Genomic DNA, 19,820 nt, shown 5'->3' with positions numbered 1-19,820 from the left:
AGGTCCATCCATACTGTTGCAAAGGGCAAAATTTTCTTTTTTTTTACAGCCAAGTAGAATTCCATCATGTAAATGTCCCAAAGTTGTTTTATCCATTCATCTACTGATGGACACTTGGGCTGCTTCCATATCTCGGTCATTGTAAATAATGCTGTAATGAACATACGGGTGCTAACATTCTTTTGAATTAGTGTTTTGGATTCCTTTGGATATATTCCCAGAAGTAGGATTGCTAGGTCAAAAGGCAGATCCATTTTTAATTTTTTCAGATATTTCCATACTGCTTTCCCCAGTGGCTGCACCAGTCTGCATTCCCACCAATAATGCAGAAAGGTTCCCCTTTTTCCACATCCTCACCAGCACTTTTTTGTTGATTTGTTGATGATAGCCATTCTGACAGGTGTGAGATAGTTTCTCATTTTGGTTTTAATTTGTATTTCTCTGATGATTAGTGACATTGAGCATATTTTCATGTTTATTGTCCATCAGTATGTCCTCTTTGGAGAAGTGTCTATTTAGGTGCTTTGCCCATTTTTTAATTGGGTTGTTTGGCTTTTTTGGTGTTGAGTTTTTTAAGTTCTTTATAAATTTTGGATGGTAATCCTTTATCAGATGTGTCAGCGAATATATTCTCCCATTCTGTGGGACTACATCAGACTAAAAAGTTTTTGCACCACAAAGGAAATAAAAGACCCTTTTATGGAGAAACCTTGGATGTTTTAAAAAGAGGCTACTGTTACGGTATGAAGGAAAAGTGAAGTCATATGGGGACTCTGACTTGGTTTTCTTGAGGAAATGATATTTAAGCTGAGCTATGTAAAGATTGGGTATAAATTAAATGGGCAAAAATTTGGAGATGATGGGATCATTCCAAGGAAAATGAATTTTCAAATTATGGCCCTGAGTGGAAGAAGCATGGTTTGTTCTGGTTGCTGAGAATGAGTGGGCTAGAGTGCAGAGAGCAAGGGCAAGGTATGCAGAGGTCAGATCTTGTGGTCCTAGAAGCCACACTAAGGATTAGGTCTATTCCTTTAGATAAGATATAGGGTATGTATATAGATTTTTATAATGCTGTTACTTAGATACTAGTCACTGACCAATAATAGCGTTACAGCATGGAATCTTTGCAGCAAGCTTGCTGTGGAAGATGACTCTAAACTAACATATGGCAGCTCCATGAGATTACTGAAGGCATTTTCCCTGTAATCCTGGCTACAGGCGAATTTCACAGCTTTGAGTGTTATAGGACCCAACAATTTTTAGTATCTGCACATTTTAATTTGAAATTTTCTTTAAAAATGTTATTTACATTTCAAACATACATAAATGAGAATAGTGTAGTGATTCAAATAGTTATTAAATTTGTTTCATTTATACCTTCATTCATCTCTTCACTCCTTAGATTAGTTTGAAGCAAGTATCACGTAACATGTGTCTCTACAAGAAAAATTACCAAAAAAAGGAAAGAAACAAAACCTCCTCAAAAACATTAACATTGATTTCTTAATATCATTGAGTGTTTGCATTATATCAGCATCTTCATTTCTTGATTTTCTTATAAACAAGCTTTTTTCTACTTTCTTTGAATCAGAATCCAAATAAGATCTGAATCTTATACAATTAAGTGCTATATACAATTAAGTGCTATACCACTTAGGTTTCTAATGAGGTTCTCCTCCATATTGTCTTTAAAAGTTGTTTTTTTTTTTTTAGCCCTGGCTGGGTAGCTTAGTTGGTTGGAGCAATCCCCCCATACATCAAGGTTGTAGGTTCTATCTCCTCTGATCAGGGCACATAGAAGAGTCAACCAATGAATGCAGTAATAAGTGGAACAAGAGATTCCTGTCTTTCTCTTAAATCAATAACTAAAAATTTAAATAATTTAAAAGTTTTTGCACTATAAAATGTTTACTCTGTAGTTTCCTACAGTATGCACTTTTTCTGATTGTTTCCATAATAGTGTTCAACACGTTGCTTTGTCCTTTTTATTTTTCGTAAATTGTTGATTACATCTAGAGCAGTTGTTCTCAACACGTAGGCTGCTGTTGGCATCTCGTGTGTAGAGGCCATGTATGCTGCTAAACCTGATAAAATGTACAGGAAGCCTCCCAAACAAAGCAGTACCCATCCTAAAATGCCACTATTAAGTACCAAGGTTGAGAAACTGATCTACAGACTTGTTCAGATTCAAGTTAATTATTTTTGGTCTAGTTCTCTTTCTTTAAGTGATACTAGGGGCTATTAATTATTGCTCAGGTCCATTAATTTATTAGGGCATTTTAAAAAGGTGATATTCTAGTTTTATTCATTCCTTCTTTCTTTATTATCTGGACTACCTTTATAAAGAAACACTTTCTTCATCACTTATTTGGTTACCCTGAGCTACAAGTTCATATAGCAAAGGCAGGTTAAGTGGTTGATGTTTTCCCTTTCTTTGCCAGCCAATAACATTTTATATTTTATTCTAGGTTGATCTCCTATCAAGAGTTTTTGGCATTTGAATCTGTTTTATGTGCTCCAGATTCCATGTTCATAGTGGCTTTCCAACTGTTTGACAAAAGTGGAAATGGAGAGGTGACATTTGGTAAGGAAAAGAAAAGATTGTAAGTGATAAGTGAAGTTAGGCTCGTCCAATCTGTAATTGGTAAATCTAGTTAACTGCATATAGATTGCTGTTTATTTAGGAGTTAGTCAATAAGTGAAGCATTACTTTCCTAAATGGATTTACACAGATAAAATTAAAATGGTTTTATTTTCTTCTAAGCATTAGACTATTGCAAAAATTAAGGAATCTAAGAATGCTATTACTTCAGCTCATTGGGTCTCTGATACTTTCATGTTCCTAAAATAGGTGGTGTAAAATTTTCTTGTTCTGGGCCATCCAGGACAAAAAGTCTTTATGAAACGGACTGTGAGCAAACAATATGGAGTAACCATCATTGTTCAAGGGATTGTTGGGTAGAGAGTTCAGAGCTTCTTTGTAGCATCTGGAAAACTGCTGCTATGTCGTTTTAACATCAAGAATGGAACTGAAGGAGGAAGTTAAGGCAAGAATAGCTAGTATTCTTTGAACCCCCATTTTAGTTTTTTGGTTTTAGGAAACAAGGCTAGGATATTACAATTACCAGCTGCGTTTGATGTAGAAATTGATATAAATTCTTTTATAGGCACGCAAACTTGTACATTGTTGATGTCTTACAAGCCATGAACTTGGATTTCCATTTGTTGCTATATATTAGATTTTAAAGACACTTATTTGCAGAAATTAGTGTTTGTTTAGGGAAAGTATTAGCTAGTTTTTCCTCTAACAGGCTTTTTAATAAAAACAATGTAGTGTTTTCAAGGCTCTTGAGCCCTTCACCTTTATTTAATATTTGGAGGGTTGTTTTTTTTTATTGTGGTAACAAAACATAAAACACTTGCCATCTCAACCATTTTTAAGTGTATAGTTAAGTCATATTGAGTATACTCACATTGTTGTGAAATAGATCTCCAAAATTCTTTCATCTTGTTAAAGTGAACTGGAACCCCACTTAGGATGTGAATTGGCATTGGTATGTGATAGAGGAACTCTTGAAAGTCAGACTTTTCCTGAGCCACAGCACTAAATATTTATTCACTGGAGAGTTTGTTCTAAAACAAATATTTTTAGTGAAACCCTAAGGAAGAAGTGTCACTGCCATGGTAAGATGGGTGGAAACATACAGGTATTGAGAAGGACCAGCGGTGCCTTTGCTGTGATCTTTGTGGGCACATTTTGGAACTTGGCACTGGTTGTTTCCTCCTTCTGCCCATTGACACAGTTGTCTTTTGTATAAGACTTTTCCAAATAAACATCATGCAGAATGCGTTAGGTTTCTGTGCATGTCTTGGCATTCTCCCTGATTTGGAGCAATCTCTGGCTATTCTGCCTCCTAAAGAATGTTGACTTTTTTCAAAATTACCTAAATTTTATAGTTTAAAGCATAAAACCCTTGTATCTCATCTTTCAGCATTAACCCTATACTACTACTAATGCTGCATTTCCTGTTTTCAATAGGTATCATACATGTCTCATTTCCAAATATGCAGAAATACTTAGGAAATAACTCGATACAAATATCTGCATTAGTGACAGTATACCTATGTTTCTATCATGTGTCCATTGTTTAAGAATTAGATTTCCCAAAAACAAATTGTGATTTGTTTTGTACATCATATCTTGATATCATGGTTCTTTGTGTCTACTCCATTTGATTGCTTTTCCCAATCTATTTTTAAAAATAAGTCACTCAGGTCAGTTCATCTAACAGACTAACAGTAGAAACTCATATCACTGTTGATTAGTATATATTAAAATGAGTGTAGGAAATAGCTGAGTGGTTTGCACCACCTTAATATTTCATGCAAATGAAAGTTTATAGTTACTAGAGCCCAACCTTAGCATTTTATAGATCTTTTGCATTTTTTTAGACTATGATTTATGAGTTAGGATTTAAAAAATATATAATTAGGATTGAAAGCAAAACAAATCAGTTTTAGATATTATAGCACCTGGTATGAACTGAAGAATATATATACCGTCTAGAATCCTGCTTTCATTCTTCTCCATAATCTAGAGATGGGGAGATTCTTATAGAGTAAGATAAAGCTGAACCATCTTTCAACATCTTTCCTGGGGGCCCTGGCCAGTTGGATGGTTCTCTTGATGGTGTTCACCTATTTCCTGGGGTCTGTGACCATTTCCCCTTCCTGCCCTGCCTCCTTAGTTTGAGGATCCATTTTTAGACAGATATTCTTAACTAAAATGAAAAGAATCATAATGAAAAAGAGAAAGTTTAATTATATATTCTTAAGAAAGAGAAAAAGCATAAAAACTGTTACAAAAGCTATTTAATGAGATTTCTAAGGGTGTATTTCAAGACTGTAGAATTGCAGCATAAGAAATTAATTAACTTGGAGTTTATTTTTATAGGATTTTTGGATCTGTGATAAAGGTCAGTTTTCATGTTTGTACCCACTTAATAAACTGAATTATGCATATGTATTTATAGACATATATTTAAGTAAAAGGAAATTTTAGATCCATTCTAACTTGAATTTTTTTTCACCAATGGCCTTATGTTTTCTAGTTGGAAGCTTATTAAAAGAATAGTTTTCTCTCGTGCACATCAGGAGAGAAAGGTGGGAGAGAATATTGGATGCAAGGTGTAATGGAGTGGGTAGAGACTCTTATACCATTGGTATCTCTCATGGACTATGATGATGCTAACTGTGTACTTGTATATATTGTTCTCATCTATGCTTTTTTTTAGATGTGCTTTTTATACACATTAAATTATATACTTGTGTGCATCTTTCATGTATTTATATAAATAGCTATATTGAATAACATTTTCTTCAGTTCTGGACAAGTTTTTATTTTTTATTATTGTTAGAGATGCCTTTACTCTGGGGGAGGTGACTTACACTGGGACCTTGGTGATCCGTTTCAGAATGTACAAACTCGGGAGAGGGTTATGGAGTTTTTAAAAGAGTGAATAAAACCATTAGTTAATTGGTTCCTCTTTGATGTTCCTTCAATAAAACGTCTAATGCATGCTGTGGATAATTACTTAATGGCTTGTATATCTGATACTGCCTGGTGCCCTGAGTCTTGTAGAGGCCATTGCATGACTGGTGTGTGCTAGAAACAGTACAAACTTGCCTTGGTCTTACTATTATCCATTAGTGTACTGGATAGTCTGCTTGATAGAATCAGCTTGACGTAACCTAGATAATGAGTTGTATTACATTGTGTTGTCAATAGCTGATACGCTTTTGTCATACATTAAAAAAAATAAAAGTCTATTGCATTAACAATGATGTAATTATTCAAAAAAAACCCACCCAAACTTTTTATCTGTTAACTAATAAAGGAATATAAAACATGTTATACATTCTAAGTTTTCTATTAAAATCACATCAGCATTGTGTTCCCAAGCGTTTGCCTAGGAACTCTCCAAAGTGAACTTTTCCAAGGCCATGTCTTCACCCCCTGACTGTAGGAGCCTCAAAAAGCAAGGATTCCTTTTGAGTTTTTGACTATCAATATGTCCAGCAAATAAAAAGTGTTTCATTTGTGCTTCTAAAATACACTCTTAATCCCTAAAGGGAAGAATAAATTAGGCAAACCATTGCTATTATTAAAAGGTTCAGGAGATGGAAGTCTAGATATGAAATATATACCCTCTCCCAATGGAAACAAAACTGTAGACATGGAATAAAATAATATGAAATACTAATGCTAATAAATACCCATTTTAATCTGGTAAGAATTAGAGCTTCACCTGGGCATTCAAATGAAATCAGGAAGAATTTTTGAGAGTTCTTTCAGATATTGCAAAGACGATCATATTAATACTCAAGGCTATTAAAATGGCTATTAGATTTTGAGGTAAAAAGGAAAAGGACATGCTGTAATTAGTTTTTTTATCATTTGGCACTAGACTGTTAAAGCATCTAGCTTCTATAGTAATAGATGCTCTTTAAATTCACCTTTCCTGAGTAATGGACCTTTACATATATTTGGCAGCATGACTACTCTATTGACTGATTGTACACAGTCCCTTCTGGAGGTAGGTAAAGTGTTAATAGGAATACTTTCCTTCAGAAAAACTGAGGAGGTCATCCAGGAAGCTAATGGTCTACCTGGAAGCAGAACCTAGAAATCTGGGACTGGGTCTACATGCTATGTTGATTGGGACTTCCTCTACAAGTTCCTGTTGTTGATCTTTATTTTGTTGTTGTTTGTTTTCCTTTGTTTTCTTTTTTTGGTCTCTTGGTTGTTCCTCTTCTCCCCACCCCCCTCAAGTTTTCCTTCACTGAAAAACTCTTCACTTCCACAAGTCTTGCCATTGTTTTTGTTCAGTTATACACAAGGGTATTTCATTGTTCGTGTTGGAAGTCCTTCTGAAAAGCCTCTCTGACTTCACTTTAAGAACTGTGCAGGTGAAACTCAGCTGTTGAGGACTTTTTTTCCCCTGACAATAACAATGTTTGGTCTCAAGCCTGTAAGTTGGAAGCAGTGGCTCCTGCTGGGCTGAAATCCTTGGAATCAGGATGTCTTTGGGCTGATGGTAGGTGGGCTGTGTCACAGGGCTGATGGCTTGTATACCTACAGGAGGAGTTCTCTGGCCACACCGTTGGTACAGCAGCTCCTTCCAGGCTCATTCATGGAGCAGGCATGGTGGCAGTCTTGGAGAAGAGTGCCAGCCCCGGTCAGAGGTAATTTTGTACTGCAGAAAGGTGAACAAGACCAGTAGGAAGCTCCCATAAGGACCAGGGGAGGGATAAGGGTGGAAGAGATGGGGAGACAGTGGGGAAAATTAAAACCTCTGTTAAGACATATTTACACAAAATATATGCTTTAATGTATATGTCATCTAGTCCATTCATCATAAGTGACTGATACAGCTAAACTGACTAATGTTATACGTCTGTGAACATTTTTACTTAATCACGGTTGTCACCATTACCTGCCCTCCTGACAAATTATTGTATTACTCTCCTTTGAGCAGAGAGAACATAATGATAGGCTATTTTTGTATCTGGCCCCAATTCCCTTTTCAAAGGAATTAGAAACCATCTCTTTCCATAAGCCCATGCTCTGCAGGAAGTGAAAAAGTGGTCTATTGTTTTCTATATGTCAGAAAACGAATGGATTCCTATTTCCCTTAGCAATACCAACCTGGTATAAAACACCAGATCGTGATCTTGCTTCCAATAAGATGTGACTGTCATATCCCTTTCATCCAGGCCAGAACTATGGCTACTAAAATAGCACTCCAAGAAGTGCTATTTAGAGCTAAAGACCCTTGTTTGCCACTGGAAAGACGGGATTCTCTCTGGGGGGAAAACTTGTTATGCAGTGTCAGTTAGATGTATTGGGTACATTTGAGACTATGGGTGTTCCCTTTCATGTCATGCAGAACCTGACAAAACCTGGTAAGATAAGAACATCAGCTATTTGAGCTATTGCTTCACACAAGTATAAGCTCTCCAGTTTTGGAGCTTTCGTGCAACTTTTTTTTTTTTTTTTTTTGATAAGCACATCCTGGTAAAAGTGAAGTGGTGACTAAGAATTGGACTTCAAAAACAATAATGTTACTAATTATTTCTGTGTGCTTCCTGAATTAGCGGTAGGCAGTTGGTAGTGTAAATAATAACAGAAGGGAAGTGGGATACATCAAGAGGTGCCAGAGCAGGTTTGAAATTTTGTTAATCCTAGTAATATAGTTGTAGCCTGTGACATGGCTAAACTAATTAAAAGTGTCTAAGGGTAGTTCATAAACCACAAGATATTATTAATGGTCATAATGAAACCATATACAGAGCTGTCAAGTGCCCTCTGTAGGAGAAATAGGAAAAGTTCAAACAAATACTATGGAAAATGACATTTCAGTATTTGGGGAGATTACTATGAATAATTCAGGCCATCATTTTAATTGCTTCAAAGATTCTAAGAGCTTACTTTGAGGTTGTAGGAAATTTATAAAATAGGGTTGTAGTTAAAGTTTTTATTATAGAGCTATTTTTATAAATGTAAATTTATAATTGTAAATTATACATTGTAATTTGGTTTATAAATATCCTTTTTTGTGATAGTAGAAAGCAATTTTCATAGTTGATTAAATTTTTGTAGTTTGAAAGCTTCTGAATCTGTTACTTTATTTGATACAGTTTCACACTTGAGATTCTGTTACCTTCTGATCACATAAAGGGAATTCAGTTTTATTCTACAATTATATAAAGCTTACCTATGTACATTTCTTATCAAATTGTTGTTTTTGGGACTTATGACCTTTAAAATAAATATTATCAAAATAATGTATTCCCTTTAATAATTAATCTTACTATTACTTAAATATATGTAGTAATTTAATTTATCTTTTCTGCTTTCCATTTATTCATCTTTCCTTAATTTCACACTTTTTTAGACCTTAAAAATGAGAAATTAATTAATTTGGGAATAGAAGCAGCCAATTAAATTGAAGAACCCTAAATTTTTTTTTGCTAATCTGCCATAATACTTTTAGCTCTTAACTATTTTATTGCAACTCCTATTATTTTAATTATCTTGTAAACTTTAACATATTTTAGAATGTGAAGTTTCATGTTGATTTAAGGGTAATCCTTTGTGTTGGTTAGAAACCAGGATACCGTGAATTGCTATTGAGTTATTTGTTTTTAGAAACAAAAACCCATATATTTAATTTGTGTTTGTGGAAGGTGAAAATAATTTGATATGATTTGCAAATTCTGAAATACTGTTGCTACTTAGGCAAGAAATAAAGGCTACATTCTATTTGAAAGCAAAGATGAGAATCCCATCTCCCCAGTGACATCCAATGCCTTCTTCCAAGTTACTGATGGTAACCTATTCAGAGCTGTTACATACATCGAGTCCAGACTGACAGGGTTTCTAGTTCAGGATTCTTACACCACATGCCCTCTCTACCCCCACCATAGCAATGCTTTTATCAAGAAAAAAAGGTATAGAAAAACAAAGGGAATCCATTAAGCCATTTACAATATGAGACCTGTATCTTATTTAAAGAATTTAAAGAAATTAGAGAAAATAGCATAGTTGGAGATTATAAAATATTAAACTTATATTTACTAATTAGTATAATTGATAGTTCTTGATGGTAAAACCCCTTTACTAATATAATTGGCTTAAATTTTAGAATAATTTTGTTCCTAAGATGTCAGTAAAACAGGCTTTCTGCTTACTTAACTTTTTAATGATTTTTTTTTTTTTTTTTTTTGGCATGAGCTTCTAAATTAGTCTATGCAGTCTGTGCTTGTTAAAGTACCAGTCATTTGTGAACTGACTTTTATAATAATTGTAGAACTGTCTAAGGAAGTGAATGACATGGTTAGTGCATGAAGACAAGCTGTCAAAGGGTTTTGGTTCTATATTACACAGTGTGACTGGTTCTTATCTAAAAGTTACTGTACTGTGTTTGGTCCTTATTTAAAAGTGAATCACTAATTTCACTTATCTTAAAATATTTTAATAGTTGAGACTAATAATCATGGTTTTTATGAGGATTCTGAAGCTTTTTGTCAAGACCATATTTTTGACAATATCAGAAGCTTTTAATAAGGTGCTTGCTGCTGAGCTAATGATATGCTTTTGGTAGTATTTCTTATACCTATCTTCAATAGACATATTCAGGCTAGTGTGAATGTAATAATCAAGCCTCAATCAAACCATACTTAGTATGACAAATATTGCATTATACTGTAATTTAGGTATTCATGCTTCTGATAAAGGGCTTAATTCGACTCCTTGAGGAACCGGGAAAACACTATTGATTTCATACTGGAATGCAAAGTAGCAGCCATTTATAGTGCAAGATATCAATCACTTCCTAATTAAAATTATATCAAGAGAAATTAAGAATCTCATGGCCTTATATGTAATGATACACAATCTTAAGTGTAAAATTATATTTTGTATCAGTTGTGTTCCTGTGCATGGGTTTCTGGGCACAAAAATTCTTGCAGCTAATCTTAATAAAATCAGATAATATTGACTTTTAAAATTTCTCTTAATTTCTTTCTGTAGGAACATTGCAGTGGACTAAACTACTAATTCCAGATATAATTTATTTATTTTTGTTTTCCCTTTTAAGAAAATGTCAAAGAAATTTTTGGACAGACTACTGTTCATCATCATATCCCTTTTAACTGGGACTGTGAATTTATCCGACTGCATTTTGGGCATAATCGGAAGAAGCACCTTAACTACACAGAATTCACACAGTTTCTCCAGGTGAGCTTAGTTTTCATAACTGGTATAAATATATACCATTCCTCCTCCACCTTCTTCCCTTTAAGTTTTACTAAGTTTATTATAAAATTTAGCAAATCCCTGTGGTATTTTATCTCCATTTTTCATTTCCCACTCCCATAGGCAGCTTCTTAAAACTTTTTATCATTGTTCCTTTTTTTTATATTGTTTTTTTCTGTTACCGTTTAACCCCCTTATACCTACCTCCCCACTGCAATCACCACACCGTTGTCCATGTCCATGAGTCCTTTCTTGTTTTTGCTCAATCTTTCCACCCCCTACCCCTACCCACAGCTGTCAGCCTGCTTTCTATCTATAAGTCTGTCCCTATTTTGCTTGTTAGTTTGGTTTCTTTATTAGATTCTACATATGAATGAAATCATATGACACCTTGTCTTTCTCTGACTGGCTTATTTCACTTATCATAATGTTCTCCAGGTCCATCCATGCTCTCGCACAGGGTAAAATTTTCTTCTTTTTTATGGCTGAGTAGTATTCCACTGTGTAAATGTCCCATAGTTGTTTTATCCACTCATCTACAACAGACATTTGGGCTGCTTCTGTATCTTGGGGATTGTAAATTATCATTGTTTCTTTCAGTGCTTACTTCCATAGCTGGCACTTCTACTCTCTAATTTTTCACTTTTAGGTATTTTTTATTGAATCTGAACTATGGAAGAGTAGTAGCTACTACTTTCACCTCTTCCTCTCTACCACAGACTTGGAATTGTCTGTTCCTACCCCCCATCTCATGAGTCTACTTAGATCAATATCATATTTGAATTACTATGGTTAAACACTGTGCTTGACTAAAATGATTGCTTTTTTGAGTTTCTAGTTTTTATCTATTTAGTTTTATATGTATTAATGTAATTCATTCTCAAACTTTGCCATAGTTATTAAAATCTCATTTTAATATGTTTAAAACACATTAGGTATTCTATCAATTTCATCTTAGAGCTTTCCAGGAACTTTTTCTTTTAAAAAAAAATTGAGGTAAAAGTCACTTAGCGTAGAATTAATCATGTAAATGTGCACATTTAGTGGCACTTAGTACATTCACAATATTGTACAACTACCACCTCTAATTCTAAAATCTTTTCATCACCCCAGAAGAAAACCTGGTACCTGTTAAGCTGTCACTCCCAGTCCTGTCTCTCCCCCCCAACCCATGGTAGCCATCAGTCTACTTTCTGTCTCTGTGGATTTACCTACTCTGAATATTTCACATACAGTTGACCCTTGATCAACACGAGTTTGAATTGCAGAGGTCCACTTATACATAGATTTGTTTTTAGTAAAAATATACTGCTATAAATGTATATTCTCTTCCTTATGATTTTCTTAATGACATCTTTTCCTGTAGCTTACTTTATTGTAAGGATACAGTACATAACACATATTACATACAAAATATGTGTTAATCAATTTTATGTTATTGCTAAGACTTCTTGTTAATGGTAGGCTATTAGGAGGTAAGTTTTGGGGGAGTGAAAAATTATACACAGATAATTATATGCCCCTAACCCTGACATTATTCAAGGATCAACTATAAGTAGAGTTAATTATACAATATGACTTTTTGTGTCTGGCTTTTTTTCATTTAGCATAATATTTTTCCAGGATTATCCTAGTTGTAGCATGTATTAGTACTTAATTTCTTTTTATGGCTGAATACTATTCCACTGTATGGATATAGCATACGTTTTCTATCTATTCATTAGTTGACAAACACTGTCATTTGGCTTTTGTGAACAGTGCTCTTGTGAACATTGGTGTAAAGTTTATGTTTGAATACCTACTTTCAAATATTTTGAGTATATCCCTAGAAGCACAGTTGCTGGGTCTATGGTAATTTTTTAAATTCTTGGGTAGAGGCTGGGCTTTGTTCTAGATGCATAGCTGTCAGTCTGTGATCTCTCTTGATCTTCATACTGGGGAATCCATTTGCTTTTCTATTTTGTTGAATCTCCATTTGTTGGATTCCATTTCTTCTTATAATATAGTTTATTTCTTCTTTTGGGTACAATACTTCCTGCAGGAACTTCCTGAGGAAAGTTATTTTTTGTGAGATTTTTTATATAAAAACCTCTGCACTATTATGGTTGGGTTTAGAGCTTAAGTAGGAATTTATTTTCCTCTTAATTTTGAAAACATTTATCTCTTTTATTTTCTGCCTTCCAGTTTTGCCATTGAGAAGTCCAGTGGCATTCTTATTCTTGATTCTGGTTTGAAACTTTTTTTTTCCACTTTGGGGAATTTTTTTTTAAATCTTCACCCAAGGATATATTTATTGATTTTAGAGAGAAAGGAAGGAAGGGAGGGCAGAGAGAGAGAGAGACAGAGACAGAGACAGAGACATCAGGGATGATGCTCCAGGAAACTGAGCAACCCCGGCAAGGGCTCCACTCTGTGGGGTTTTCAGAATTTTTTCTTCAGTATTTTGAAATTTCACAGTGATGTTCCTTGATGTGAGTTTGTTCATTGTACTGGGCATTCAGTAGGCTCTTTTAATTTGAAAATGTATGTCCTTCAATTATTGGAAGTATTCTTTTTACTTTTCTTCTTTACTTCTTCCTACTTTCTTCCTTTCTAAAACAGTACATATATTAAATGTATGATCCTTTAGTTTTCTTTTCTTTTGTATTTTCCTTCTGAACCTTCTATTCAGTTTTTAATTTTTATTATATTTCTGATTTTCAGAAACTTTTGTTTTCTGAATATTCATTTCTTTTTTAAAAATGGCATGCTATTCTTCTTTTGTGGGTGTACTATTTTTCTCACTTCTCCAGAGATATTAAAGACAGAGTTTTTGTTTTTGTTTTTTAATTTTCTTCTCCCTGAAAATGTGTTTTCTTCAAATTTCTTCCTCTTTGGGGTTCTGTTTTTCATGTTAGTGGTTTTTCTCATATATCTGATGGTCCTTGATGCTCATCTCATATTTAAGATTGAGGCTTACTGGAAACTTTTCTTCATGGTTGGACTTAATCAACTCTGGACCTCACTGTAATGTTCTCTGGCTGGGTTATTTTATTGGGGACCCTCTAATGTCTGTATGTTCAGGTCTTTTGTTTTGGACTGGGGAATCAGAGAATAATCATCTGACCTTCCATCTGGATTATTAGGTCTGGATGTTGACATTTTGTTGAGTAAGAAACATTCAGTATAGAGATGGACTTTCATATACTTACCTCTTTTCAACTGTGCCTGGTCTTGACTGTTCTAAAGATCCTCCATTAAACTTTCCAGGCAGTGAACCTCTAGTCTTTTGCCAAGGTTGGTAAAGGTCAGAGGTCTAGCCATAGCAGTAAGTCAGGTAATTAACTGCTTTTTAAAACAGACTTCCATCTAAACCTCCTGCTTTCAATTCCACCTTCAAATCCAGCACTGCTAGTGCAGTCAACTTCTGCATCTTCCGGGGGTTCTGTTATGTATATTGGACTGCTTTTTGGCTTTCTCTACTTCTGGTTTCCTTGGTTCTGCTAAGTCAGTTGTCACAGACTCTCTGATCTTAAAAATGTAGTTACTGTCTTCTCCTTTCCCTATTCTCTTCATTCTTGAGTTTTTGTTTTGTTTATTTTTTTGTTCCTTTACTGTGAAGAGTGGAGTTTTGGAAGACAGCAGAGTTAGATGTACTAGTTCAGTCTCATCCAAAGCCATACTATTTCTGAAGCTGCTCATAGCTATAGGAAATGCATTTTCAAGAGCATAAGACCTTTAGTTTAGCATAATTTCCTTTCTTTATCGTTTCCCTCAGTTCCCCTATTCACCCTTTCAATCCAGACACAGACATTTTTTATTTTATCATTTACTCAATGAAGTATCTATCTTTTTAGATAAAGTATCTTTTTAGAGTATCTGTATTTTATCTTTTATAAGCCCAGGTTATTGCTTTTCTTCATTTAGGTGATCACAGTTTGAAAACTATTATCTTTTAGGTATGTGTATTTGTAGAACCCAGTGCTTGTTTTAATAATTTCATTGTTTGTGCCTACCTGACTGACCTTGTAAAATGTGCAAACTTGAAAATATTATACATTTGAGAGATGAAACTAGTGATTGCTCCAAAGATGGCTTGCTCTCATGTTGGTTCCCTTGCATTTACTGAAGATATTTTCTGATATCTATTTTACCTTAATGTTTTGATTATACTATTGGAGTGGCCAAAAGGTCTGTTACATTATTTCTGTAAAATAAAAGACACAGTTTTCGTTTTAACCAATAACTTTATTGATTTGGATATTTTAAGTCTGTTGGCTAAATCTCTATTGGTTTCTAGTGACTAGAGGCCAGGGTGCTGCTAAACATCTTCTAATGCATAAGACAGCCACACAGCAAATAATTATTCGGCCGAAATGTCAAATCATGCTGGTTGTTTATCTTGTTCTCTTTCTCTTTCATATGTATTTACCAGTTGAATTTTAGTTTCTTAACTTCTATTGCTATTTTCAAGAAACTCCAAATATGTAGATATTTGATGATGGATTTTAATCCTTTGATGTTTTTCTCAATGTTGTCATTTAATTTTTTTAAGTTAAGACTATTGAAAGATTTAGTATATACATGTCACTAGCCTGTCAATCTAAGAGAAACTATTTTTAAACTTCTTTTATTGTTAAATATCATACATATAAAGAAAGATGCCTAAAACAAATGCGTAACTTAGTGAATTATTATAAGACAAACACCTGCTAAGGTAATATTAATATCTTTGAATTATTGAGCAGTCATTTAATTATATAAGTATATAATTAAATAAATTAGTAAAATAGTGAGATTTCAACCAAAAACTATTTTAAATATCAGAAAAAGGTAACTCAACATATATTTGTAGGCTTTCATAAAGAAATGATAATGTAAATTGCAATATTTAATTTTATCTAAAAACATTTTAATATTTAGATTTGAATATTATTTCCATAATTACAAATAGTGTGAAAATAGCATTAAAAAACATCAATATTATGTTGTGAAAACAGATTATTTGGATTATGTAGCAGGCTCTTAGGACAGATGTGTTGAAATTTTGATTTTTGTATAATACTTTGGGTATTAATGGCACCTTTTGCTATTTTTATGGATATTGCCTATTACAAAATTTGACTGTCCAGTAGTTCAAAAGTTCAGAGATCTTCTGGATTGTTTTATAGTTTATGAGTAATTGCCCAAAGCCGGGTAGAGTGATAGCTGAACATAAATCATGGACTTTGTTATTCAGAATTTTCACGTTAGAACTACGGATGGCCCTTGAACACTGTGGGATTACGAGTGCCAATCCCCACACAGTTGAAAATCCACATACAGCTTTTGACTTTCCCAAAACTTTAGTCTTCCCTTGGTATCTGAGGAGGATTAGTTCCAGAGACCCTGCAGATACAAAAATCTGAGAATGCTCAAGTCCCTTACATAAAATGGCATTGAACAATACATACAGTTAGCCCTCCACGGCCATGGATTCCCAACCACAGATCTGTGGCTAATTGCATTTGTGGATGCAAAACCCAGGAATACAAAGAGCTGACAGTGTATTTATTGAAAAAATTTCAGTGTAAGTGGACCCACGTAGTTCAAACTGACGTTCAGTGGTCAACTGTACTAAGTGTTGTACTTACCAGAGTTTCTCACTAAGTTCATTTTAAAATCGTTTGAAAAATGGTCTCTGATTTCTTGAAATTTGGGGTGGGAGGGTAGATGACTTTAATTGTAACATTTCAAAATAAAAAAACTAAAAATGAATCTAAACTTTTCATTCAAAGAGTACTCTTGGATGACAGGCATGCCTTCAAGCAGGAGAGAGAATAAATTACTACTTATTTTAAAGGCTGAAATAAAGCATAGGAAACATGCTCAACTTGTTTTTAGTGATGAAAAATTTTCAAATAAATGAAGATATTTTTTCCTCCTCCATTTTCTTTATTGCCATGCTGTGATTTATTCTTCTTCCTGTGGAGTAATACATACATAGTACATTTTCAGGAAAAGTTGCTTTTTAAAAGAAATTAAAGTGTTGTAAATTTAAAGCTGCACACTGTTCATTTCTGTAGTAAGTGCATGTGGCAGAAGGATATCTGTCTTTCCTTTCTAAAACATACACCCAGGTTGTACTTGAACCAATCTAATGCCCTATTTCTGGCTTTTCCCTCCAGGAGCTACAATTGGAACATGCAAGACAGGCCTTTGCACTGAAGGACAAAGGCAAAAGTGGTGTGATTTCTGGTCTGGATTTCAGTGACATCATGGTTACCATTCGGTCTCACATGCTTACTCCTTTTGTGGAGGAGAACTTAGTTTCAGTAAGTAAAAGCAAGTACTTCAACTTCCTATTTCCTTAAACCTTTTCAATGATTGGGTCCTGGATTGCTTCCCTGGACCCACCCGACTAAACTATTCTAACTTTCTGTTTGGGGTAGAAGGTAAACAGGTGGTGTAAGGGAGGCAGGGGTGATGGTGAATAGTTGCTCCCTGGATCATAGCAGAGCCACCATCTTATGCTCATGTATTTCCAAATTGTTTATTTTCATTTACAGAGTCCAACTCCAGAGTACAGGGGAATTTGTAGAGAAGGGTATGCATTACTTTTTCTAGTGGCCAGTATGTCTTTCCATCCCACCAGCCTCCCAAAGTCATGCTATAAGCATAGCTCCTTCCTTTGTTGCCTGCAGGGTGCTGTTTGCTAGAAGGGACCATCATTGCCCTCTGCTCTATTTTAAGAACTGTGGCCATGGCAGGAGGTATGGGGGAGATATGCAAGGCATCAGCCTTTGTGGCTCACTCCTGTCTCTGCCCCTTCACCTGTGCGCACAGATTGCATAGACCAGACCAGTTTTGTTCTGTTAAAACTGCTAATCTCTATAAAGTTATCATCTGGACCAATAGCACACTGATGTCATCCACTTCCTCGCAAAGAGTGGTGAAACTCCTCACCTCCCAGTTGTCTTGTTCATGCCTTATACTTTTGTATAAGTTTTTGATTGCTGCTTGTTTTTAATGGAGGGAAGCCAGTGAGTGCTTTTGTTGTTTCAGCTGAAGATCATTATCCCTGATGTAGGCTGGGGTAGAAAGATCAACTTCTGTTCTTTTTCTTCAGTGAATTTGAACATGGAGCATGTCACTTTCTCCTACATATTTCACCTCCTTGACACCCATCTCCCATTCCCTTACCCTCACATCATACCCCAATCAAAGGGAGGAAAGGAAGAAAGGGAGAGACAGAGGGAAGGAGGGAAAAGGGAAAGACAATCCTTGAGTGAAGGACTCATTGAATGCCTTAAGTCGAAGGTACCCATTTAATCTTTTCATTTGGGTTAGATAGTCCTATTATAGCCTTAGTTTACTTCAGTCCCTAGAGGAAAATAGTAAATAATTTGCTTTTGGGTTACTGGTATCCAAATTCAGACTAATACAAATATCTATATTTGGGTTAAGGCATGTGTATGAAGGATGGTGGGGGTAGCTATAGACCTACAAGATTAAGGTTGTCACACTGATATTTCTGTAAGTATTCCTTTGAGTTTTTAGTGGAGAATGTTTTCAATCATATGGGTTCCTTTGACTCCTGACTTAGAAATTAGGCTTTTGCAAACTGTAAAAAATATTCTCTTTTTAGTTTATGGTCAAGTGGTGGGCAGAAAGAGAAATTACCTCCTCACTCTGCAGAGGTAATAGAGGCCACAGTTCCTCCATCCCTCCTCAGCATGAGAGACTCTTTCGAGCTGTTCCATTAAATATATAATTCATGGTGAATAAATCCTCTGTACATTTTTTGTACATTTTTTAGAGTTTTTGGTAGTTGTATCTTTTATAATGCAGAAGCAGAGCCCAACACTGACTGTTAAATATTTTAATTATAACAGTGGCCTTAAAAAAGACTAGAAAAGTTGAGATAGTGAAATAGTCTCAAAAAAAAAAAAAAAAGCAAGTTTTAAAAATGCTCCTTATATTAGTAATATTGATGTTTGGATTATCCAGAACTAGCAGGAGTTCCATAGTTGAGGGTCTTGAAAATCCTGTTTAAATAACTATTGTTTTTGATCTGTGATAATTATATTTGTTGTTTCTGACCTTATAGGTAGATGAACCATGCAGTCCAACTTCCAGATGTTGCTTTCTTCCTTAAAACCTAAATTACATAGACCTCCCTGAGGGCATGAAAGGCACTCACTGTTTTAGTGCAATACTTATCTTGTATTTATGGACTGGTTGTTAATCATTTTGGTAATGAAGACTCCTTTGACTATTCTTTGAGAAAAGTGCGATGTCTGTAAACATGTGTTTTTCTTTTTTAACTTTTTGTGTTGTGATTTCCTAGGCAGCTGGAGGAAGTATCTCACATCAGGTTAGCTTCTCCTACTTCAATGCATTTAACTCCTTACTGAATAACATGGAGCTTGTTCGTAAGATATATAGCACTCTAGCTGGCACAAGGAAAGATGTTGAAGTCACAAAGGGTAAGATTTAAAATATATATGTTGATTAGAATCTCAGCGTTTTCACTTTTCTTTATCTAGGTAGGGCATGAGGTTGATCTAAGTTTACCACTCTGAAGTCAGATCTAGAAAGTGTGTTGCCAAGTGTATGTGCTTCACTTGGGCCATAATGGTCTCCACAAATCCAGGTGGATTTAATGGGATGCTGAGGTCAGGAATGGAAAAGTGGCTTTGACAGTTTTGAAAAGAACCTTGGCCCAATCTGTCAAACAGGTCAGTGGCACTGTGGCAGCAGCTTGTTTGTACTAGGAAGGAGTTGCCACAGAAAGAGGGGCAAGCCCACTCCTTTTGCTGAATTGCAGTGTGACGTTTTAGGTGACTGGAGAACAGCCAGTTCTTTTGTTTTGTAACTTAGAAGACCTAAGTGAATAAACAGGATAAGAGGATTCTGAGATTATTTTATCTTTGAAGTTCATTTATCTTTACCTGTTTTTGCTGTTTCATCATCTTAACATTTTCTTTTGCTAGCTCTCAGAATTTTGTAGTTATTTTATGTAGTTGGATTTAGTTATTTA

The 19,820-nt window shown here is 34.8% G+C and overlaps 1 protein-coding gene across 2 annotated transcripts in view; it reads left to right on the top strand.

The window, feature by feature from the left end:
* The window catches only part of SLC25A12 (solute carrier family 25 member 12), a 174,111-nt gene that overhangs the window by 113,198 nt on the left and 41,093 nt on the right, over positions 1 to 19,820 (top strand). For both annotated transcript variants that reach the window (XM_090280745.1, XM_090280742.1), the window contains exons 4-7: positions 2,469 to 2,584; positions 10,662 to 10,801; positions 16,966 to 17,112; positions 19,128 to 19,266. In XM_090280745.1, coding sequence (XP_090136871.1) covers positions 2,469 to 2,584; positions 10,662 to 10,801; positions 16,966 to 17,112; positions 19,128 to 19,266 — 542 coding nt within the window. The remainder of the gene's footprint in view (positions 1 to 2,468; positions 2,585 to 10,661; positions 10,802 to 16,965; positions 17,113 to 19,127; positions 19,267 to 19,820) is intronic.

The sequence above is a fragment of the Furipterus horrens genome, unplaced genomic scaffold, assembly GCF_987537825.1.
Source record: "Furipterus horrens unplaced genomic scaffold, mFurHor1.1.pri manual_scaffold_1, whole genome shotgun sequence".
Lineage (NCBI taxonomy): Eukaryota > Metazoa > Chordata > Mammalia > Chiroptera > Furipteridae > Furipterus > Furipterus horrens.
The sequence above is the reverse complement of the archived record's forward strand: the minus strand, read 5'-3'. Positions and strand labels throughout refer to the sequence as shown.